Raw genomic sequence first — 24645 nt, forward strand, 5'->3', positions numbered from 1 at the left:
CTCTACTCAGCCCTGGTGAGGCCACCTCTGGAATGCTTTGTCCATTTCTGGGCTCCTCAGCACAAGAAAGAAAAGGAGATATTGGAGAGGGTCTAATGAAAGCCACAAAGATGATGAGGGGTCTGGAGCATTTGTCTTACGAGGAGAGACTGCGGGAGCTGGGCCTGTTCAGTCTGGAGAACAGAAGACTGAGGGGAGATCTCATTAATGTATGTAAATATCTCAAAGGAGGGTGCCAAGAGTATGGTGCCAGATTCTTTTCAGTGGTTCCCAGTGAGAGGATGAGAAGCAATGGCCACAAACCAGAACACAGGATGTTCCACCTTGACATAAAGAAGATCTACTTCACGTTGAGGGTGGCAGAACACTGCAATAGGCTTCCCAGGGAGATTGTGGAGTCTGCCTCTCTGAAGATCCTTTACCTTCTTTGTAGCCCTTCTTTGGATTCTCTAGCAGCTTTATATCTTTCTTATTTTGTGGCACCCAAAACTGCACACAGGACTCGAAGTGAGGCTGTGCCAGCAGAGAGTACAGAGGGACAATCACCTCCCTCTCTTGGCTGGCGATGCTATGCCCCCCAGGACATGCTTGGCCCTCCTGGCTGCCAGGTCACTGCTGACTCATGTTCAACCTGACATTGATCAGGATGCCCAGGTCCTTCTTGTGGCACTGCTTTCCAGCATCTCCTTCCCCAGTCTGTCTGTACATCCAGGGTTACCCTGTCCCACTTGCAGAATCTGGCACTTTCCCTTGTTGAACTTCATATGGTTGGTGATTTTCCAGGCCTCTTTTGTCCAGGCCAAAGTGTCTCTGCAGGGCCTCTCTTTCTTCAAGGGAGTCAACAGCTCCTCCCAAGTTACTATTATTAGCAAACATACTTAGTATTCCTTTGAGTCCTGGGTTCAAGTTAGTTATGAACATATTGGGGAACCCCTCTAATGACAGGTCCCCAGTCTGATGTCAGCCCATTCCCTATAAGCCTTTGTACCCAACCCATGAGTCAGTTGTTCACCCACTGCATGATGTGTTTATCCAGCTGTGTGCTGGACATTTTGTCCAGAAGGATCCAGTGAAAGACAGTATCAAAATGTTTACTGAAATCCAAAAAGGTTACATGAACTGGCTTCCCTTGATCAGCTAGGCAGGTTACCTTGTCATAAAAAGAAATCTGGTTTGACGAGCAGGACTTTCCCCTCACAGAGCCATGCTGGCTGTGAGCAATGACTGTGTTGTCCTTCAGGTATTTTGCAATAACTCCCAGTATAATATTCCTCATGATTTTACTAGGCACTGACAAGACTGACTACTGGGCTTGTAGTCACCAGAGTAATTTCTCTTATGCTTGAAAATTGGGACAGTGTTTGCAAGCTTTCAGTCAACCAGGAACTCTATGGACTTCCAAGACTGTTCAGAAATCATTGTGAGATGTCTCAAGATGACATCTGCCATCCCCTTGAATAGTACTCTTGGATAAATCCTACCAGGCCTCTTAGAGGGATCCAACTGGAAAAAAATCCCTGTTTTGTAAGGGAGAACTCTTAAGTGTGAGAATTGCAGAAAATATCTTATGGAAAAGGAACCCACCATTATTTGGATGTCTGCTCAGCCTGTAAGTAGCTGATCTTAGACATTCAGTGATCTGTGGCAAAATATTTCATTGAACAAGCTCTTGAGCGTGACGTGGAACTAAATATAACATAGCAGCTTTGATGGGAAGATGTGCTCATGCCTGCGAAAATTTGGATTTCATCTGTGCTGAGGAGTGCACTGGAACTGTGTTAATAGTGAAAATGATGATAATCATTGTCATCATTATCATCTGCTTTATAGAGAAACGTGGGAGGTAGCTGCAACAGTCAAAGGTCATCTTTCTTTTGGACAGCAGGAAGCTGGAGGTTGCAATTAAACTCTACATGCTGTCATGGTAACTAAGTTATGTTTAAATAAAAGTAGTTTATGCTAAATTTTGACTCTGATTAAATACAGAGCATAATCAGCATTCTTGCCATGCCAGTGATTCCCCCTTAAAAAAACCTCCCTCTTTGTAAGGTGTCTTGTTTTGTTTTTGCACACAATCTGTGCTCTTACAGTAGCCCCTTCTGCTAGATCCATATATCAGATTTTGTGTGCAAATTTGCGTAAAGTAGGAGCAAAACGTGCCCTATGATAGTCCCTGAAGTTTCAGTATTCACAATGAACGTTGCCTTTGCTAAGCAGCTTCAGTATGTCTACATCCAAGAAAGAGTTTGAATGCAGCAGACATTATGTGTGTCCTTTGTCAGCCCCTTTCTCATAGAACACATTCTTTTGACAAGGAAAGACTATCAGGATCTGCTGTCTTGCTCTTGTTCAGAGTCTGTATCAGTAGTTGCAGTGGTCTCTGGCTATAGAGCACCTTAGTATTTTGCTGTGAGAGAAAAAGGTCATAATCAAATGGCAGAATGCTGTAGGATTATGTCAGTGCCCTTAGCTACAGGAACTTGCTTACTGATTCCAAGTTATGTTTTCTAAAGGTGAACCTTGTACTGAATTATTCCTTCAATGTGTCTTCTGTTGTAGTGAGTGATTTGTGAGAGATGCAGAGTATGTCCTTGGTACTCTGTGGTGTATTAAAAGATGAATGACTTTGGAAATCACCACCACTTTCAAGTTGCTCTGATTGAATGGTGTAATTGTTCCTTTTTGCCTTGTGAAGGAGGTGTCAATAATTTGATAGTTGTGTGGGCAGCACAAGATTCCTCTTTTTCTCTACCCCACTGCCCCTAAAATCCAACTTCAGTTGCACTCTACCGGATTAACCTCAAAACATTTGAAGCTGTGTATATATAATGATATTTGAAACTGACCCATTACTATTTATCTTTCCTATTTTCACAGGTTAACCTTTTCCCACAACATGGTAAAAATATGAAAATGAGATATAATAAATGTCAAATTATCCATGTTTGTCTTTTTTTTTTTATACTGACTACAATGAATTCCAGCTGTTACCTTGTCCTTTGAATGCTACCAAACATGAGGTTTATGCTGCCCTTTTTTGTTACTGCACAGAACTTAATGCAGAAATTCCATGTTAGGCAAAAGGGATGAAGTCAGTGCTACCAGAAGGGCTCAGAGAAAATTTCTAACTTGTGGGAAGAGGACCTACTACTTATTGATCAGTTCCCTTGGTGAGGAATGCCTTTTCCAGGTGAGGTAGACTTCCAGTATTTTCTTCATTAACCTCCCTTCTGAAGAGACTCAAGAAGTGTCAGCTCCTGCTCAGTTTGTTTTCTGATGCTGCTTCCTATAGGCAAGTTACTCTAATTCCACTGACAGTTTTAGTGGCTGGGAAGCTGGTGGCTGACAGAAAACTTCAGGTTTTTGTCTCATTCTGCAATCTACTGCACTATCACATCAGACAGTGAACTCTTATGCACTAAAGAAAGTGGATAAATTCTTTCAGTTTTCAAAATCAGTTTGTAAATTAGAGTCTCGCCTCAACCTTTAAGAATTAGTAGGTCAAGCCCAGGAAAAACAGGGCTGTTTAGTTGTCAGGAAAGATTTGGTTTTCTATGCATGTGTCAGAAGAAAGACCACATGCAGGATGTGCTGTGAGTTGCATCCCCCACTGCTTGTTTCATCACTCCCATACCCAGAAACCAGCCTCTTTGAGCCAAACAGGAAAAATAACTTTATCTTGTTATGACTGAGAAGACACTGATGAGCCAAAAGGAGTTAGTTGGAAGGTAGAAGATTAATATTGTAGAACAGCCAGAGTACCTGATTGTGCGTAATGGAAAACTTGGTATTAAGCTGTTAAGCTTGTGTTATAAACAGGTTTATATGAATTTATGATGCTTTTGGTATATAGAGCTTTGAGAGATGTGTCCTTTAGTGCTTCCCTCAACTCATCCTTAAAAGGGGAGTCTTTAAGAAAAACTTTTTTCTTGGTTAATGTGGACATTTATTGTCTAAAATAACCCAGGAAGTAATTTAGTATTTATTGGGCAGAAAATTCAGTGCTGCACTGAATAAAGAGTGACTTGCCAAAGAAGTAATTCATGAGTGTACGTGTGTTTATGAAAGAGAGCTTTCTACCTTCTGTTTCTTCTTGCTGGTGAGCTTCTCTCCTGAGGTTAGGAATTCTGGACACTGAGAATTGCTTTATAGTGAACTTGAACATAGATTTATATTTTGCATTTAGCTTCAGATATGGATCTATTTCACACATTTCTATGCATGCATTTCATTCATCAGTTACTGATGTTAACGAGATTGTGGGGATGTTCTTGAGTGTTCACTAACTCCAGAGCAATGGATATTTCTCATCTTTCATAAATGCTAACTTTCATTTGTAAGTAAGGTAATATCAATTGGGAGTCCTCAGTTAGGAGCTTTGGAAACATTAATGAGCTTGGCTGTAAAACACCCTTATGTAAATATAATTAACCTCATACTGCATGGTGGCAAATCTTATACACGGAGAGATTCGGTAACTGGAATGAGAAGAGAATCTAGCCTGGCTAACACCTGTGGTTTAACTGCAGAGCCATCTTTTTCCTATGAAGCACAGAATTTAAATCATGATTTATCTCCAGCTCTCACTGTATAGTGTCAGAAAGCAGTGAAAGAGGAGGTTAATGGTTGCCTTGCATTTATGAGACAGAAGAAAAAAATGGAGCCTTGGGAGGGACATCTGTCTTGTTTCATGTGCACTTGAAAGGTTTTTATTGAGGCATGAAAGGTTGTGTTGTTTCATGCTTTGTCTTTTTGTTGCTTATCCAGGCAGTGATGTACTGCCAACAATTCTATAAAGGAATTTCTCAAAATATGTCCTATTAACTGATCTTAAAGCTCATGTATATGCTACGTGGGTACTCACAGAAAAGAAAAAAAAGAGAATTTAGGAATCAAGTCTTTTACCCCTTAAGTACAGAAACAGCATCTACTAAGAGAGATGGTGACACTAAAGAGGCAGATTTACATGAACTCTGCTTGCCAGGTGTACGTTAGTGTGGAAAAAGAGAAAGGTTAAAAAAAAGAAAATTGCCTGAGTTTGTTAATGCTCAAAGTGTAATTTTCGACTGTGTCTTTTGAACTGAGATGAGGGAAAAAAGAAATTCTCCAAGAGCTTTGGAAATGTTTGTTCTATGAGTATTTTTCCTTAAATGCATGATATATCCTGGGTGATTTACTCAAGTTTGTGTATGTGTGAACTTCAGAAAGCAAGGCTGGAGAGAAGGGGCTATTTTGGCACTGTGACTGGAGCACAGAGTAAATGAGATGGTAAGATTGCCGCCAAATCCCACTCTTCAGTTTGGTTTAATAGTTTGAATGGTTTCTACACTCTTAATCAGTGAGGCAAAAGAAAGAAATGCAGAATAACTGACTTGAAGTCAGTAATCTTCAGATATGTGAATATTCTGGGCTCCTTTCTACCTCCTGCTTTATGTATATATATTGGACTCTGGGAATAAATGAGGATTTATTAGTCAAATATTGTGGGCACACATCTTGGTGTCTAGTGAGGTACTCAGCCTGCAGATTGACCTACATGTACAAATTTGTGCAGTATAAACAATACTGTGGAAAGTACTGGATGCATAAAAGGTTCACAGTCTGGCACAGATTTCGGCATAGCACCATCTTTCCCTTTCATTTCCATTGGCTGCATGACCAAAGGAATGTAAGGAAAAGATAGCAACAGAGTGACTTGGACTCATTCAGGCAAAACCTGTTCTGTTAGAGGTTAGAAATGTTGCAGTATCACAGGATACTTCTGTGAGCTTTTACCTGTGTAAGGCACAGTAGTATTGCAGGCTTCCCAGATTAGGAATTAGAGAATGTTTGAAATTCAAGTTAATATTTCAGCTTTCATTGCTTCTGGAGACATTTCACTGTAGAAAAAAATCCCACAATGGCAGAAAGTAAAAAGGGCTAAAAGCAGAGATAATTTCTCGATTAGGAGATCCTGGACTGTGGCTTGGACACTTCTTATTTTATCCTGATTTTTGTGTGTCTTAGGTATGTTCCCATTTTGGTATCCCTGTAATACACTGTTGACTAAGACGTGTCCCTGCTGAGGAAAAGAGTAAATTGATGGAGTGCAAGGATAGACATTATGTACATTTGGAATTTAGTTCTGAGCGAGGTTCCTGCTAAGAAGCAGAATTTTTGCTTAGGAAGTGTGCCAGCATCAGTAAGGAAACCAGGCAGTGTTGCTGGACCCTCAGGATCAAGAGGATACTTAACAAGCCCAACATGCTGTTTTATGAGTGTCCATCCAGGGCACCTCTAGATGGGCACTCAGGAATGCTGCTTTTTGCGGGTGATATGTCAGTGTAAACCACAGCTCCCTGTTTTCTGCAGCAAAACAAGTGGTGTGATTGAACAGGAAGGAGAGCTGCTGCCTGTCCAGCAGGCACTGGTGGTCAGTACCATACAGCTGTTTCAGAACATGTTACAGATGTTTGCAGTTTGAGCAGCTGACCATCTCTGTAGTACTTGGACTGTTGTGTAGGACATGTGACAAAACAGCAATGCTACTGAAACCCCTACACTTACATTGAAATAACCCCGTTCTGCATCTGCCCATAGGGTACGCGATTACTAAAATAAGTGTTATTTTTCTCACTTCTCTCTGTTCTATTTGTACTCCACAAATACAGAATTTGTAAATGTGTTAAATTATTTCCACCTTCTTCTTCAGTTCCTTTGTAGTTTACAATAAGAAAATGTGACCTAAATAACAGGCTTTATAAGATCTTCATCCCCATTTATTAAAAAGTATTAACATTCTATTTGCTGACTAATATCTACTTCTGAGTACATAGGTGAGTGGCTTATATTTGTATCTATCTAAAGGAATCTCCTGTCTTTTTGGTAAGTGATTATTTTGGAGTGCTTGTATTTAAGAACTAGTTACCCAAAAAACTCTGAAACCAAGCATCTAGACAATTTCTGGGAAGCTTGAGAGTAATACTTTTCAGGGAATGTGTACAATCAGTTTGAGGCATTTTATTGCTCTGTGTAGTTCATGTTAGACTTGTGAATGTGGACAAGGATCATCAGAAAGTGTCTACAATTGCAGAAACCATGTCACCAATGGGACATGGCTTTCTTTTATGTTGTCGCAACCACCAGGACACACAAATAGTTTCCTGTTTTGCAGTTGTCTGAAATGCCTCTCTCAAGCCTCACCATCTCAGAACTTCAGGGGATCTGCTGACGCCAATAGAAGTGTATTGCACTGGCTTTGGAAATTCCTATTTGGGCTGGAAATCTTTATTTGGCAGAAGATGGGGAGGTTATGATTGCAGTTGAGATAAGTAAACTCATCAACTTCTTAGTTGCTGTCCATTTGCCATGAGAGTAGCACTTCCTAGTGACATGGTCAGCAATGGTAATTGATTAATGATGATGGTCCATACTGATTTCAGATACATGAATTGGATGAACGAAGATGAGGTTGGGTTTATATACGCACTCTTCTTTGAAGGGAGAGCTGTCTGTTTAGTGGTTCCCAACACAGAAGGTGAGGAATTTGGTTTCAGGGTAATTTAAGGGGACAGAGCAGAATCTTGTGCTAGTTCATTGCAAACATAAATATCTGAGTTATCAAATGTGATGTAATATTTAAGGAAATATTGTTTAGTGAATTCAAGTGTGTTGGATGTCCCAGGTGGACATACATAGGGTAGCAGGACACTGAAGAACTGTCTGCCTCCATGCTGCAAATATGAGGAGGTATTCTGGCAGACAGCCTAAATTCCTGCATTCTACCACTGCTATGAGATGATTTAAGTCCAGGATTTCAGCTATAGCCTTCCGAGAGCACTGCGCATTCAGTGTAGTGAATCCTGTAAACTGGAATGGCTCAGCATGGGATTAACATGATGGGGACACTTTCAGCAGTTTTACTGGTTCCTCCTAGAAATAGAGAGGCTAGTTTAGCATTCCTGTTCTTGAAGTATTACAGTTGATTGCCTAAAAGTATGTAAAATAAGGATAAACACTTCTTAGCCATAGCAGAATGGATAGCAGTTCTCTATGAGGGAAACAGAGGTTGTGTCATAGTTGGCCTAAAAAATGTTGTCATATCACATCTTTTTCCCTCACAAATACAAATCAGTTCTTCAACTTTGCTTTTAATAACTGAAATGTTTAACAGGTGAAATAAAACAAGCCTAAGTGTAAAAAGAATTTCAGGATGATTTCAAACACTTTTTTTAATGCACCTCACAAACATGTTTTGTTGTTTTTGTGGAGATAAGTAGAGGTATGAAATTGAACAGGTGAGAGACTACCCCTTGAAAACTTTTTGCAGAGGGAAGGAAACTATGCTGTGGATGATTGCTAGCAACAACCTGAGAGAGTTCGTTTTAGGCGTATGTTGCAATTTTGTGACATGCATTGGTGAACAGAAGCTATTTGTGGTGGAAATGAGGGAAGGAGGAAAGGAAGTTTGTTAGAATTGCATGAAGTACAGGAGATGACATTACATAAGTGTAAATTCATGCAGATGTCAAGAAACTGAATTCAAAGTATTGAGGAGTTACTCCAATAGAGCTGACCCAGCTTTCTCCGAAGTCAAAGATCTTTCAGTTGATTTGGGGAGAGCTGGGTCAAGTCTGATGAAACTTTGATTCTTTTCAGACAATGAAAGGCTGAGATGAGACTTCCTAACAGGGGGAAAAATGTTAGATGGGCCATCAGAAGAATGAAATCACATGATGTTTACAATCTTTTAAGAAAGGCAATGAAAGTCAATAGTAATGATCCCAATTTTGCAGAGTGATGATAAATTGTCTAAGATTTTTCCAAGGGACTCCTTTCTATGCTGCATGTTGAGTTTGCTGGAGAAAGGTCAACAAAAATGCTTAATACACTAGTGGGGTGTTATTTTACAAAGACAAAAAAAATGTTGTTTTTAAAATTTTTTTGCCCCTTGAAGTAAAATTGAAATATTTTGCACAAATCTGAGCATTCTTGTATACTGAGGTAAAACCAAGCAAGGATTATGGTATACTCTTTTTTTTCTGTATGGATGGAAAACCATATACATTATTGACATTTTTAATGATGTGATAAATTTATCCCATTAGTTTTAATGCAGACAAGGTTAGAGCTGAGTTTAAGTACTGTAGATTAGCATGAAGGCAGCAACAAGATTGTTCACAGAGCAGCAAAGAGGGAGTGAATGAAATGTCACTCTCTTACTCCATCTGCAATCCAGAGGCATTGCTGGATTAGGAGGGGTCAGCCAGTGTGCTTTAGCTGATGACTCTTCTGGTTTTTTTCTGTCTTCAGATATCTCAGCTTATGACAGAGACTAGTCGAGAGGGCCTGACTGAAGCAGCATTGAACCGCTACAATGCAGATAAACCCTCCCTGTACAGCCTCCCTGCTTCTCAGAGCACCTATGTTGCCAGTGAAGTATCCACAGGCACCTCGGTGGCAGCATCATTTTTTGCCAGGTAAGAGAGATTTCTCAGATTTTCCTTTGCTGGACACATAATTTTTCTCAAAGGAGACAAGTCTGTTGTGAAGAAGTGGGGTTGAGATGTCAAAACATGGCTCTGGATACAGATCTATCACAAACTTGCAGGAATTACCATGAAAATATTGTTTAATCCACCTGTGTGCATTTATTCATACAGTAGGGATGATACTTCTACCCTCTTCTGTAAAATATCTCTTTAATGCTTGATTTGGATTAAAATGTGATTGTGCTCCCAGAATAGCACTTGACTTTGTGACATTTTTAGAGGGGTGCATCCCTGAATAAGAAGGGCCCATCCAAATAATTTCCTGAGATGGGCAATTAACTATAGAGCTAACTGGAGGTGGCTAGTTCAGTTTGGTGGCAATCTTCAGACTTTACTGAATTTTACTTCCTTCCAGGGAAATTATCAAGATTCCACTTTCAGACTAAAAAGTTAAGGTTTTTGATTTCACCTTCTGTCCCTGTCATGCCACTTATGTGACCTGAGGGTCTAAATTCAGCCTTGGAACATTCTTTATGTTGAATATTCAGATAAAGTTAAAAATCTCGATGAGATAAAGTTTCATTTAAAAAATCGAATGGCTCTCTTGATTAATTTGTTAGTAAAATGTTTTGTTAAATGGGCATATCAGCTCATAAGTGAAATATCAATTATCACAAATAAAAATATCTTTTTGTGCAGAAATATGCTCTTTGCAGAACATAATCTCTCCAGTTGAACCCTTGTGTAACAAAAGACATTGAAATAATTCTTGTCTTTTAATGTTTTTTATTAATTAGAAGATTGACTTGGGAAGAGTTATGAAAGTAATGAAATAACAGGAGAATAAGCCATTATTTTAGCACTTCCAATCCAATCCAGTGGGAGATCTTGATTTCAAAACATGGAGTGAACTTTGAGTGAGTGCCTCAAAAACTTTCCGATCAGCTTCCTTCCCTTGAGAGAGCCAAACTATTACTAATTCCACATGATTCTGTCTTATTTTAAAGATAAATGGAAAAATTATAAAGTTTTTGGACTCCGTAAATCTGGAAAAAAGATTTTCCTCTCCCATTTTTCCTCACCAGCATGAGGGCTGCATATGTTTGATGTCAGTGTCATACAGCAAGTGAGTCATGTAAAAGGGTTAAGTGTAGCATTTTAGAAGATCCAGTTGTTTGGGACAACTCTGCCATTTTTCCTTTGCAGATGTGATGCTGCAATAGCAAATGTGAATGATGACAGTGGTCTTGGTTTGCTGCCCTTTTCTGTTTAACTGCAGGCAATTTAAATTAAAATGTACACACATGGTAGTATCTTACTGGAGTGCAGATTGGGATTAGCACATATTTTAGCATGAATTGATTTATGAAGATGACTTGACTCATTTGTTCTTCATTGTTTCATTGTTTATGCTGAGAGAATTCATTTGCTCTTAATATGCTCTGCTGAAATGTAGGAAACTAATTAAATTTACTCAAAATCCCCAGTGTAAATCATAGCATTTTAAGTAGAACTCTGTTAGCTTCTAGCTGATGTTGTGAATTCTTGGGTGTGCTTGGTCCAGCAGAGCTCTCATGTTTAGACTGTTTATTTTTAAACTGTACTTAGCAAGACAAAAGCGCCTGGTTTAGTTTGGGGTATTGCACAATTAGATTAATATCACTTATGTGATATTATTTTGTCCTGGATTTCAAGTTATATCATCTGCTGGCAATTTAAGCAGCAAATTCAAGTCAGTTGTTCACTGCTTGACCTTTTTACAAGAAAATCCACAAGTTGCTTTCCAAATGTGAATCGCTAATTTTTGTTTTGCATCTTATGTGTCTATTTGCATTTCTGTCAAGTTGGGGTAAGAAGCGTAGGGTAGGGACCTATGCATACGTGTATTATAAAATGTGAAGTAGAAGGCAGTCGTTGTCTAACTCATTAAGATGGTGCATTGTTTACAATGTGAAACAGTCCTGTGCATCAGGCCTATGAATTCTCAACTTTTGCTTTTTATGATTGTCAGTGGCACATGAAGTAGTGACTACCATTGATACCTGGTTTTTTTTGAATGTGTGTCACATGCAATGTTTTCACAGTGAGTAAGTAAGAAATTATTACAAAGCCAGAGAAATTTTCCAGTGTGAAGCTGAAGCTCAGAGCTCAAGAGCAGAACCTATTCTTTTGAAATTTGAATAATGACCCACAGTATTTCACTCTAACTTCCCTAACAAGCAAAGCAAACCTCAGATGAGGCTCAGATATAAATCATCCATCATCAGGAAAAAACCCAATTAACTAAAATACCATATTACAGACAAAATGTCAAGGCATCCGTGGAACTTTTGGTTGTAATTACTTCAGAAATATCAGGAGTGGAATACTGGGAGCTCATAATTTTTCTGTTCTCAGGCACTACTAGTTCAACAGTGACAGTCACTTGACTGGCCTGGAGCCATGGAGAAGTATCCTAAGGCCACAGTGACTCTCGGTGTTTTTAAAAACCAGGAGACTTATCAGATGTCTCAATAATTGACTGTTACATCTGTAGCTGACAGATTTCCAAGCCAGCTAAAAGGGCTGCAACTTCTGTGAATTGTCATTTGTTGGGATATTGCTGCAAGGGGACTTATGACACATCCAGATTCCCGTGGGACAGTATGTGAATGCTTTAAAGAAGTAAACACTGAAAACTGGCCAAGTGCTCAGCTGGTAGGCTTATGAATATTAGATGACACAGGTATGAATAATGAATTTCTAATGGTGATTCTGACACAGAAACTGGATTCAATCAATTGTGCTTTTAGTGACAAGCACCAAATTTGCCTTTCTGTTCAAGGCTATCACTCATTTTTGTCTCAGATTTGCTTCAATCATCCTAATTTAGCATCATCTTGCTTCTTACAAGTACACATTCATGATGAGAATAATTCATTTAGTGAATGTGAAATAATGTTAAGATTCTTTACACATAATGACTCATTTGCACAGCATTTTAGAATTTTTTTGCATGACTTCACTTTTGCCTCCAGTTTGGGTCTTTGTCCTAAGAAGCACTGCATCTGTGGGCCATCGTAGCCTAAGGTGCTTGTGTCCAGCCTCTTGCCTTGTGTCCTCCAAGCACGATGAAGGAGTGTGCCACCCCAGTTAAGGGATTAGTAGATGCTTGTGTTGATGCTGCCAAAGAACTGAGGGAAAGGCCTTCTGTCACTTTTCCCTGGTGTCTCTGTGAAGCTTTATCAGGCCAAGGGGAGGACTAACTTTATTCCTATCAATGCTGATTTCTACGTGGAGAAAACTTCGGGCACCCTTACTTCAGCTTTGGCCTGGCTACTCTGCAAATAAACCTGCCCTTCTGAATAAAACTTCTCTCTTGTGACTGGCCTGTAGAGTTTCAATAGTCTCTCAGAGGGTGATAGCACAATGCAGGAACTAGAAGTCAAAACCGGGCCAGAGCCTGTCTGTTGTCCATTACGATACATTAAAGTTTTTGGGGTCTTGGTGCTGTTCCTTGTTTGCCCCATCACAGTAAGCTTGCTTTACTGGAGAGGAAGAATTTTGCATCAGGACAAAGGAGAGACATAAAAGCACATTTCACTTGGGAGGTAAAAAAAGGTAAAAAGTTTTTGAGGACGTGATATTTTTGAATGTTAGTCTTTAAAGTTGTTTCCTGTTGCTAGTCAGGAAGTGTATTTTGAACAAAAGCCTGCCTCGGTCTGAAATCAGATACAGTCATATTTGGATTAATGGAGCCTAATGGGAATATAGATAATCTTGAAAGTAGCCAGAAAATTCTTTTTTAGGGATCGTTTTCTATGTCTTTATGCAACTAAACACTAAAGAGGGCCACACAATGCTACTGCTGTAGATGTTGCAAGGCACATTTTTCAAACGGAATGTCCAAATTTTTTAAAAGCTCTTACATTAGGACAAAATAAGAATAGAAAAACTTAGTTGCATGTATAATGGATATACAGCTACTCAGTGTGGGATAAGCTCTACCTACAGTTACCTGAATTCTTGGAAAAACTGCTGGTGACCTTTTCCCCACTCATTCCCCATCCCTGTGCGATATGGCAGTGGGGGAAGAGGAGGTGAGGCAGTGCTCTACTGCCAAGGGGTACAGTGTGTTCAAAATGCTGCTGAATGTTTCACAGATTTCCCTTCCATTCCTGAGAATCCTTTTTGAATATTTTTTTAAAATTCTCATGCATCTTGCATGAACTACAAAGCTGATATGAATACAGTATTTGTGGGGCCCTCTTGTTAAAGCTGCTGTGCTGTTTTGATGACTTAGCACTCCAGAAACCCTGGAATCTCATGCCTCCCTGTTTTTTGCATACATGTGGAAAACTTCAGTTTATCACACAACTTTTGATGTTTGCTCTTTTTCCTTGTAGTTATTCTATACAATCTTTGAGTATATGTCTGTTTTAAAGCTCAAAGGAATCCAGAAACTCTTTCCCTTAAAGACTACTGTGTATTGTAGGTGCACACCATTTTAACATCCTGGCTTGAATTTTTTGGAGGTCTGGGGTGAGTTTACAAAAAATGAATTTGTCAGACCATGCACAGGAAAACCAGGTAAGAAACAGAGGCAACAGCTAGCAGAGGAGGAAATGGGTTAGAGAGGATATTCTTGTACCACAGAGCCAGCTTTGGCTTGGGGAGGAAGGTCCACAGGAGAAACATTGGGTTTGTGTGGGTAGTCTGGTTGTAACCATTGTAGTGCAAATGTGCCACTGGCAGCTGTGAGAGCCAGGTCAGGAATCTGCTGTCGATATCCCTGTGTCAGGTGCAGGTGTACATCAGGCTGTGCAGGCACACCCAGGGCATTGGAGCTGCAGTGGCCTCAGAGACCTCTCAGGAAAGAGCCTGTGAACATTGTCAGATAGTGAAAGCTGCTCGTCTGTGCCTATTCAAAAAAAGAATATTGTTGTCTGAACAGCAGATGACTCAGATATGACAGTGTTTATTCATGCTGAAGAGTTGTGGACCCAGTTGCTTTTCAAGTGATGCAGTGGTTCCATAGTTTGGGCACTGCTTGGAAAGTTCTTGATATTAAATAGTTGTCACCTCAACATCCTTAAGAGAAAATGATTTTCTGAGACTTGGGTGAAAACATGTTTTGGTTTCTTGCTGTCTAACCTATGCAAAATCTAACAGGATTCTTTCATTAGCTGAAAAAACTAAACTTAACAGTTAAATTGTGGTCAAATTCTTAGACATTTTGAAGAACTATAAATTAATAGCTCTAATCAAAATTCCTACTCTTTTCCCTCATCCTTATCATATACTGCATAAGAAATACATAAGAAGAATGTTTAGATAAAAGATCCACAGACTATCTTTCAGTAGGAATGCTGGCAGCAAGTTTGGAAACATCTGTAAATCATTTTCACAAATACTTCTACCTTCAAAGCCTGTCTTGGGCTGGCTAGTGGGGGAAATTTTAATCACAATGATCTCAGTCTTCCTGAAAGACCATGAAATGTTTAAAATTGACACCTAGGTTTGAGTGCACAACTTCAGGGGCTGATTTTTCATGCTTGCTCAACATTCCTCAGTAATGTAGGAGACCAATGTTCATAGTCACTGCTTTTCTGTGCTTCCTGTTGCTGTGAGAGCCCTAACTAACAGGCTGTTTCTGCGTTCTGTTATTGGTGTTATTTCATGTATATAAATTTAATGCTAGTCAGAAGGGAATTGTGACTCTCCTGAAGCGAAAGAAAGCAGGCAGTTGAGGCATAAGAAATACTCTTTTTCTATGGTTCAGTGTAAACCAAATGAAAATATCTTGGTGAGAAAGACTATGAGAGTTACGTGCAAGAATAGCCAGTGTGTAGTAGTGGAGACAATGATCTGAAATGCAAGGAAAAAATTAGAACTTCTGCCACATCTGGAAGAGGGAAAGCAAAGGTATGTCAATGATCTCTAATTTTGCATGGTAGTTCTATCTTGGGCCTGAAACAATTTCCAGTGATTTTTTTTTTCAAAGCTGACACATTTCCTGTGACACTTTTGTTTGAATCAGTACATGTAGTTTGATTTAAAAAAAAAAAAAAAAAAAGCTGAACAGCAAGATTCCAGAGTAGGTTAATTTCTAACAAGAATTGTGTAGGGTACATGTCTGAAACAATGGTGTTTGAATCTTTGGATATTCCATGCTACCATTGTTTAAACAAAAGCTTAAGAAAATACATACACTCTTTACACCTGGGTTGGAAAGCTAGTTGGGTTATGTTTAAGTTGCCACTGGGCTGTGAACAAACGTAATTTGAACCTTTATGCCAGTTACATCCACTGTGTGTTGGTTGCAGATTATTAGCTTGCATTCACAGTTTAAAATACAGATAATGAACCTTGATTTTTAAATAGGGTTTGGGGAGTGACCCATGGAGGTATAAAAAGAAATAAGCTAAAACTACCCTAGATTATTGTAGAATACTATACTTGCAGGGGTGTGCCATCTGCTTAGTCTCAAAGCATGTAACTGATGAAAAGCATGTAAATCCTCCTCATGTTCCCAGTATCAAAGTAATCCACTTAAGGTAAACAACTCTGAAGTTAACAAATGTAATTTTCTGGTCTAAGCATGTTTTAAAAATATCATTATTTAGAAGAATCTAAAGGAAAATATTACTATCCAGAAACAAATTTTTTACCACTGAACAGAGAAATTAAAATTCCAGCCTGTGAAAGGTATGTTACTTTTATGTTATGTCTTTATTGAAATATGCTACACCTGCTTCTATGTGCTGCACAAGGTGAGTGTTTTCTGACCTGCACTTGCCCCACATATGGTTTATTTTGTATCAATGGTAATGGTAATCACTAAATAATGTTGTTATTGAAATAGTCATCAAGATTGGCAGTTTCTTATGTAACTAGCCTTTCACAGTTTTGAGAAAATTTGCCCCTTTCCTTCCTTTTTCTTTGGAAAGTTTTGAGATATAATGTTTCTCTGTGATGCAATGAATATCTGGTTCTGTAAAGCAAAGGACACATACTATGGAAATTTTTCTGCTTAAGAGATTATCTTAAAATGGATGTCTTGTCTCCTAAGTATAATTCATTGTATTTTTTTTTTCTGGTATATATTGCCTAAAAACCAGAATTACAGATTTTTTCTGATTCCTGTGGGAATCACTGGTGTTTAGTTATAAACTTTTGTTTCTGTAAATATATATTTTGCATAATTTTAATTTTTACTGTCTTACATACACAAATACAAACTTGTGTCTGCAATTCATTTGCCCTATTAATTTTTATATGATCAGTGTTCAGTTTTTGAATTAAAAAATTGCATCTGTGGATACAATGCATTTATATGTACTTTCCCCTCCTTTTTTTCTGTCTGCTTGTTTTCTCAAGTACAAATCCATGAAAATGCATGATAACCGAAGACCTTTTACCTAGTAAGCAAACACCCTTCTTCTCTCTGAGATCCTAGAGTCAACAGCTGATTATATTCCAATGAAAAGGGCCAGTAATGCAAACACCTACTTAATCTACTTCATGCAATGTAAATGCTTTGTGGAAGCTCTAAGTGTTATGTAGCCTCTATCAAGGCAGGAGGAGGTAATCAAGACACTTCCTGTCCTCAGTAGTTAGCAATGCCCTTTGTCCGATGTTCTGAGATGTTCCCTAAGCTTAAAGTTTGCCTTGTCTATCTGTACCCCCCTGATTGCTGCTGTTACAGATAAGAGGCTTTAGACCTGTAAATCACTGTGCTGGCCCATTCTTGCTGCACTCTCGTGTCTTAGATGCTGTGTACCAATAAATGCTTTGCATGCAGGGAAGAGTATGGGATGCTGATGATCCGGCACTGAGGCCCTGATTACTTTAGTGGTTTGTTGAAGAAGGAGGCAGTTTTTCCTGGATTTGTGTTCCTAATTCTTCTAGGTCATTTCAAGCATTCACTACAAAGGTACCTAGGTGTATGGAAGCTGAATTCCTGCTGCTCTCCATACACTATGCTAAAACAGAGGTAACTTCTTTTCTTCTTCTTGTCACATCTTGTGATTTCCTGCTGATTTCAACAGATTGAAAAGATGGAGGCTAATTAGGCATAGCTTTTGTCTTCTAATTTCTAACAGGGCTTCTGGAGTGCCAGAATACTTGCTACTTGAACATCCGCTCCCTGCACTGATTTAGAAAAACTTGAAAGGAACTAAGGCTATTTCCTTCCCTCAACTTTGCCTTTCCCTGAAACCTGACATATGCATTGAGAAAAATTGCTAGCAGCATATGCAGTAATCCCTCAGCACCTGTTACCAAAGATTCCTGGTGTTCAATCTTGCTTTTTACTCTTAGGGCAGTGGAAATGAAAATGGTCAACATTAATCTTTTGACTGTTAGTATAGTTGTGACTGCCAACTACAGTATAGGAAACCTCATGTTGATTTACTGTTCTGCATATTTCTTGCTTTCCTTAAACCTTGACGTGAGAGTTCTGATTTACAGTGTCTCTATCTTGATTTGTGGGGAGAAGAAGATGAATTGATGTAGTTGCTCTGTCTAGAGCAGAAAATGATATGCACCACCGGTTGTTTTTTTCTCTCTGTTTTTAAAAACATCAAAATGAAGAGACCATAAATCCATAGTAATGAGACTTTTTCCTAAACACCTGGAAGTTCAGAGTGGCAAACTTTTATTTTGCTTGCTGCTTTCCTGTTACAAGAAGTACTGTTATAGTGCTATCCCAGCAGCCTTGAAATTCAGCTGTGCTTTACCTTGTCTGTAGCATTCACCATCACCTGCTCAGTCAGTGTTTTCTTAACCTTGAGAACAATCTGTTCAACTGCTGAATGACTGGCTTTTCCTTACAATTACCAAGGAATACAGGCCATTTTAGTTTTCATTGCTCATGGAATAAAAACTCAACAAGAAAATGTGCTGAAACACTTAAGCATTTGTTTATTGCCAAATGATTGAATATTAGGTAGACAACTGCCTGTTGGGCTTGCGTACATTCACCCCTGTGATGTGCTTATAAAATGTAAGACCACAGTAAACCTGTGTACATGACTAGGTGGTTTGTAGCAAATAGAGATTTAGAATCTCACCTCTTTGCTCAGCTGTAAATTGAACATGATGCTCATCTTTCAACTGCTGTCCATTGGCATATTTCAGTCAGACTCTTGGTCTCTTCTCAGTTACTTATGTTCAGGAGTACACAAATGCATTGCATGCAGGACAGGGACTCCAGAGCTTTCTACCACACATCTTGATTTGACAAAACTGGTTGCCTTTCAGGAGACAGACCTGTTAAAGGAGAAAACAAGAAATGAATGTACACATTCATAAGTAATTACAGGAATATTGCAACTAACAGTCACAATTTTCCCTGTGAACACATTTCTTGAGATTTTGTGAGTTTGGGATGTAGCTTTAGGGATTTTCTTATGATTGGGGAATTCTAGAGGTTTTACCCTCAAATGTATATTTTGTTGTTTTATAAAGATTTTTTAATGATCTCTTCAATCAAAGTTTTGACAGGGTCTGCCTCTTCAGCTGTCTATTTTCAGGAAATCAATAGAGACTTAATTTCTTTAATATCTCTGTTTCTCTAGTTAAAGTTGGGCAATGGATTCAAATCTCCTCTTAGGATATAGTCAGGCATTTATGTAGATTATATATTAGTACTTTTTTTGGAATAACCAGGCTAAAAAACTACTGCTGGTACCTAGTGATATGATCTTTGGTTTTATCATCCCAATGGTCCTGAGAGGAAGGAACCAAGATGGTTACTCTGTTGTGAGAATTACAGCAAAAATCTCTTTGAATCTAAGCAAGAATGCTGAATAAGTGAAAACTGTGGAAATCTAGACAAAGACAGAAAATACAACATTAGCAGAAATTATAGTTGTTTCTTTTCTGAATACCTCTTTGTGTGTCCTTCCCTACAGCAGCATCAACCTTTTATTAAGACAGAACTACTTTAATGAGCTATGTTGTGTTATGAGTAAGTTATGTTGTGGAAATATCTGATTAGTTGTGCAAGGTGAGAGACATTTGAGTTACGTCCAACTATTTATTTCTAAAATCTGCAAGATAGCACTGTTCTGAGATTCCCAAGGGCCTCATGGCCTTTAGTTCAGGTCATTTAATTAGCCTTAGGCTTTCTGTTTCTGAAACTTGCTTATTCTGATTTATTTTGGTTCTCTCAATAGGGTTTGTGCTCCAAAGCTAGCATTTCTGTCAGCCTCAACTATTACCTGTCATGAGTGAGACACAAACCAGGAGACAAAAAAACAAACAAAAAAATTTGGATCTTTGAGTTTTTAGATATCACATATTTAGATTGTGGTGGTTTTTTGTTTGTTCGTTTTGTTTTTTGTTTTTTTTTTTTCTTTTTTCCCCATCTCTCCCTGTATGCATGAAGGTCGGAAGTGGACTTGCATAATGAAAAAAGTGTTCTTATGATTCCACAAGTTGAAGAGAAACATTTTATATTACAGAAGACATGAAATAATGTTGAGGGCGGATAGGAGTAAGAATGCACCTATCTTCTCCCTCAAGCTATGCATGGGAATGGGACCAGAAGGAAGGAAAACAAAACTCTGAAGAGGAAGTAGAAGTATTTCACTAAACCATGAAATTCTGGGGACACCAGTGAGGTAATACACCACTATTTAAGGCATACTACCTTTATTACCTATTTAAGAGTTTAGTGGAACTGTCCAGGTCCCCATAAACCATACTGACATGACATTGATGCATGGCAGAGAGGAAAATTCCTATGATGGGATACAATAAAAAATAATATTGCCAATGAATTTAGGATTATGGAAAACATGTGTTGGTAATACTGGCTTGAAATGTTACTCCTGAGGTGATTCCCTGTTCAGTTAATAAGGTACAACTGATACAATACAATCTGTGTATATGTCACTGAGCTGTTTGGGTTAACACCCTGTGAGTTCTTGATTAATACATTACAGCAATGTGAAACAAATTTGGAATGCATTAAATAGACTAAACTAGATTAAATTCTGTATTATGTTAAATGACTCTGCTCCTGTTGGGATTTGGTAGAGATACAGAATCCCATAGAGCACTAACTGGAAAAACATTGTTAAACCTTTCAGGTGGTGTTGGGAAGATGGCTGGTAACAGTGCCAGCGACAGGTGTCAAATGTAATGTCGTAAAACCAACAGTAAAGAATGTAGACCATGCTTCTGGAAAAGGGACCAGTGGACTGAGAAGTGGCTATTGGAAAAGATCTGTGTGTCATGACTAATTAGTTGCATATGAGCTCACAGTGAGACGCTGTGGCCAGGAGGGCTAATGCAACTCCGAATATCTGGAAGAAGAACACAGGGAGAGAGGCTGTGAAGAATTAGCTCTGCATTAGAAGTAGATATGGCCACTGATAGAACACTTTAATTCTGCTGTCCACAGTCAAGAAAGATGTTAAAAAAATGGAGAAGGCTCTGAGAAGAGGCACTCAGATGATTAACAGTTTGGAAACCATGCCTTCCAACAGCTTGACTTTAGTTTATCAAACAGATTTACAGAGAGATGTGTTGACAGTGTGCAGGGAACCTCTGCAGGGAACAGAAACGTGATACTGGAGGACTTCAGTCTAGCAGACAAAAGCATGTCAGGAGGTAATGGCAGGAAGCTGGATCTAGACAAGTTCTGAATGGTAATGAAATGTGCATGTTTAGGAAGTATGTTTAGGAAAGGGCAATGACCTGCTGAAATGAACAAGGGTAGCAAACAACAAATAGTTGTCTTTTAGAGTCTGTTTTTTAAATTAGAATTGATATTTGAAAAAAACCAAAAAACAAAGCTGAAGTTAATGACACTTTGTGTGGGCTCTAAGAGGTTTAGTGTAGGGAAGATCCATTGCTTTTGCTATGTGGGAAGCTGCATTAAAGAGTCATAATAATCTCACTTAACAATCTGGGAAGACATACTTTTGTGTGAAGGTGCAGCAACAAGGAAAAGTATTTTTTATGCTCTTTCAGAGAGCAATACTGTGAGAAAGCATGAGAAAAAAATTGCCATGAAGAAAGGAATAAACTATTATTTTTCTTAATTTGTCTAGGAATTATTTAAAAGTAATTTTTTTTTTTTTTGTAGATGAACTTCAGAGGGTTTTGCTTGCTTGTTTCTGTTAAACCACCATAATCTGTGATTTTCATTTTTGCCCTTTTGTGCAACAAGATGTGGGAATCTTTGTTTTTTTCATAGCTTCTCTGGGCACACATCTGCTGTAGTGGTGCACTGTTTCCCTGCTGCTTTGAAATTCTATCAGTTTCTTGTCAGTTACAGAAAGTACATTAGTGTATATATCATTAGGGGAAAAAAAAGAAAAAGCCTTCCTAAAGTTATAAAGGCTTTGTTTCTTCCTTTGCCTCTTGGGTTGAGGATGTCAGTCGAAAAAGGTGATGTTTGTTTCACTCCTGACACAAGTATATGTGTAGAAATCATAAGTGTGGGGAAAGAGCATCCTAATATTTTGACATATAAATGAAGAATAGAATTTAGCAGCAAAAGCTGAAATAAAAACATATGAAATAAAATGCTTTGGGGTGGATGTCTATGCTTGAAAATTATTGAATTGAAAAAAAAAAGCAGACAAAAAAACTTCACAAAAAAATTCCCAGCTGTTCCACTTGATGGCTCATAAAATCTGAAAAAAGTCCTTCAAGGAGGTTTTTATAGGGAGATAGTATCTTTTGTATGCATAGTTATGGCAGCATCTGGTTCCCATCTTTGGGAATTCAGAGACTCCACAGGCACCAACATGCTGTCTGCTGCAGAGAAGCTCCACAACACAGATAAATGCTTCAGACAAGTGTGCAGTATGTAATGTAATGTAATTGTCTGCAAGCTGGAAAGATGTTGGGGAGGAGGCAAAACCTGAATCAGTAAATTTTGATTAACATAAGCCATAGGAGCAGTCCTTGCATAAAATTTCCTTTGTTCACTTGTGAAGAGTGGACTGATAATCTGGTAACACCTGAGTCAATAAGATTAATCAGTCAGAGAAGGTAAGCTAGGCATACCTAAGGCAAGAAGGGTCAGAGAGTTTTCTCAGAGGTTGTGTCCTTCACAGAGGGTTCAAACAAGGGAACCAGTAAACTTGTCCACAAATATGAGCAGGAAGTACAAGGGGCTTTTTAGGAATAATCTCATTGAATTTAATATCAATGAGAAAGGAAATCAGAATTTGTCTCAGGTATTTCTGGCTCATCACATTTGTCCTTCTAGTGCTGCCTTCTTTCTAAAAACATAAAGGACCTGTGTGTAAGCAGTAGTCACACTATTACATTATGTGAAATTGTGAGAGTAAGTAATTAAATAAATAAGAGTTTGTTACACATTGTTGACATCTAGTATCACAGAAAGCAAAATCTTCAGGATGTCTTGAACATGGGCACAGACACAGGACCAATTTTTTGATTTATATTGTGCTCAGCACATTGTTTTCACTTAATGAGTAGTAGGAATGAGAAAATAGAAAGAACATGTAAAAAATTTTGCTTCTCTTGTGGCTGGCGATGGACTCGGCCTCAAGAAGAGTCAAACCCAATATGTCTTTGAGTACAATTCTGTGCTTGAATGAAGCTTGCCTTCATGCCAGGACACAGCTTATATACACACACACGTGTGCATTTATGGATACATGTGGAAGAGGTGATAGCAGATATCACTTGTGCCTCAGGTAACCACACTGCGCTGTATGAATGTGCTGGACCTGTATAGTGGCCAGGAGGTTTGTGCACTTCTTCAGGAAACTGAAGAACTGAGTTCTAGACATCCCTGAACCTGAAAAGAGTAAAAAACAACGGCTCATGCAACCTAAAAGCATGTCTTTAAATAATACACAAGGGTGGAATAGGTGCTTTCTCTTGTCTTGACAATAATGTCAGCTGAGAATTCTTCACTATGGAGAGAGGAGTGCAGGATCCACAGAGCCACTGGCAGTGAGTGAGAGGGAACAAGCCCTTAGATGTGGAGAGCAGGGTTCAGCAGGTGCTGTAGCTTCCCTTCCCTTCCTCCAGCAGCCACATCTAAAAGAAAAGAGTTCTTATTTGTGACTTTTTGACTACACCCAGAAAGAAATTTGGGGCTGTGACTCCCTTTCCACAGAGATGGCTAGTTTTGTGCTACAAAAGAGCTGTGGTCTAGGAAAAAGACACGGTTTCAGAAATGTCTGTCTTCAGTGCTCCCTTTGGGTCAGTTTATGTTTGCAGCACATGAAGCTGGGGCGGCGCTAAGCCAACTGCCTCAATCTTTCTATACTCTGTGTATAGAAGTTAGATACCTAACTGAGGTTTCAACTCTCCCATTAATGGAGTTACTAAGAAATTGCCATGCATAAGGATGGCATGACCTAGGGTGAAGTTTACACCTGGATATGAAGCGTATGCACAGACTGAAGGTCTCAGGTTTAGCTTGCGCTAAAAATGACAAGTACATTGGGTATGCAAAACAATGCATTCCTAAAATAAAGAACTCAGAATTGCTGAAGAGGTCAGGTTTCCAAGAGCAGTGAGATGGGAATAATTTAGAAGCCATTTTCAAATAATTCAGTCCCATTTTCAAAAACTACTGAAGTGCTTATGAGCTTAAATTACAGTGACTACCACTGGAACCTGGATACCTGCAGACCTAGGTAACTTCTGAAATGCTACCTGTGAAGCAATTACAGCTTTTTCAGTACTTTCAGGAGACAGCTCTTATAGCTGTGTTCTGACTCAGATTTATCTCTGGTCTTGCCATAAAGCACTATTCTTGAATTTTGGAAATTATGTTTATATTTAATTCCAAACAAATCACTACACTAAAACCCCAAACACATTATGCATTATGTTAGCTCCAAGGGGCAATATCCTAAATGAAAACAGGTCCTTTTCTTTTTCTTCATGCCAGCTTTTTGTTTAGTGGTATGGCAATTGCACATACATATTCCAGATGTTCATGGAAACAAAATTCCTCTTTAATTTACAGCAGAATCTGGTTTTATCTCTTCCTGGGTTTGTATTTGCCAAACAAACAAATGTTTAAAGCCTTATACTAAAATATCTATAGCAGTATTTTGTGTGCTTCTTAAAAGCTAAGGTTTGTAAAATCTCAGAGTGTTTCTGATTGGAAGAAATAACTGGAGGTCATCTTGTGTAATTCCCTGCTCAGAGCAGATCCAGTTACATCAGGTTACTCAGGGCTGTG

The 24645-nt window shown here is 38.7% G+C and overlaps 1 protein-coding gene across 1 annotated transcript in view; it reads left to right on the forward strand.

Annotated features, from left to right (window-relative positions):
- The window catches only part of KIF26B (kinesin family member 26B), a gene marked incomplete at both ends in the record, with an annotated part of 277666 nt that overhangs the window by 105006 nt on the left and 148015 nt on the right, over window positions 1-24645 (forward strand). Inside the window, one exon of the mRNA XM_082276851.1 lies at window positions 9292-9458. Within this exon, the coding sequence (XP_082132977.1) occupies window positions 9292-9458 (167 nt within the window). The remainder of the gene's footprint in view (window positions 1-9291; window positions 9459-24645) is intronic.

This window comes from Coloeus monedula (assembly GCF_965178545.1).
Source record: "Coloeus monedula genome assembly, chromosome: 2".
Lineage (NCBI taxonomy): Eukaryota > Metazoa > Chordata > Aves > Passeriformes > Corvidae > Coloeus > Coloeus monedula.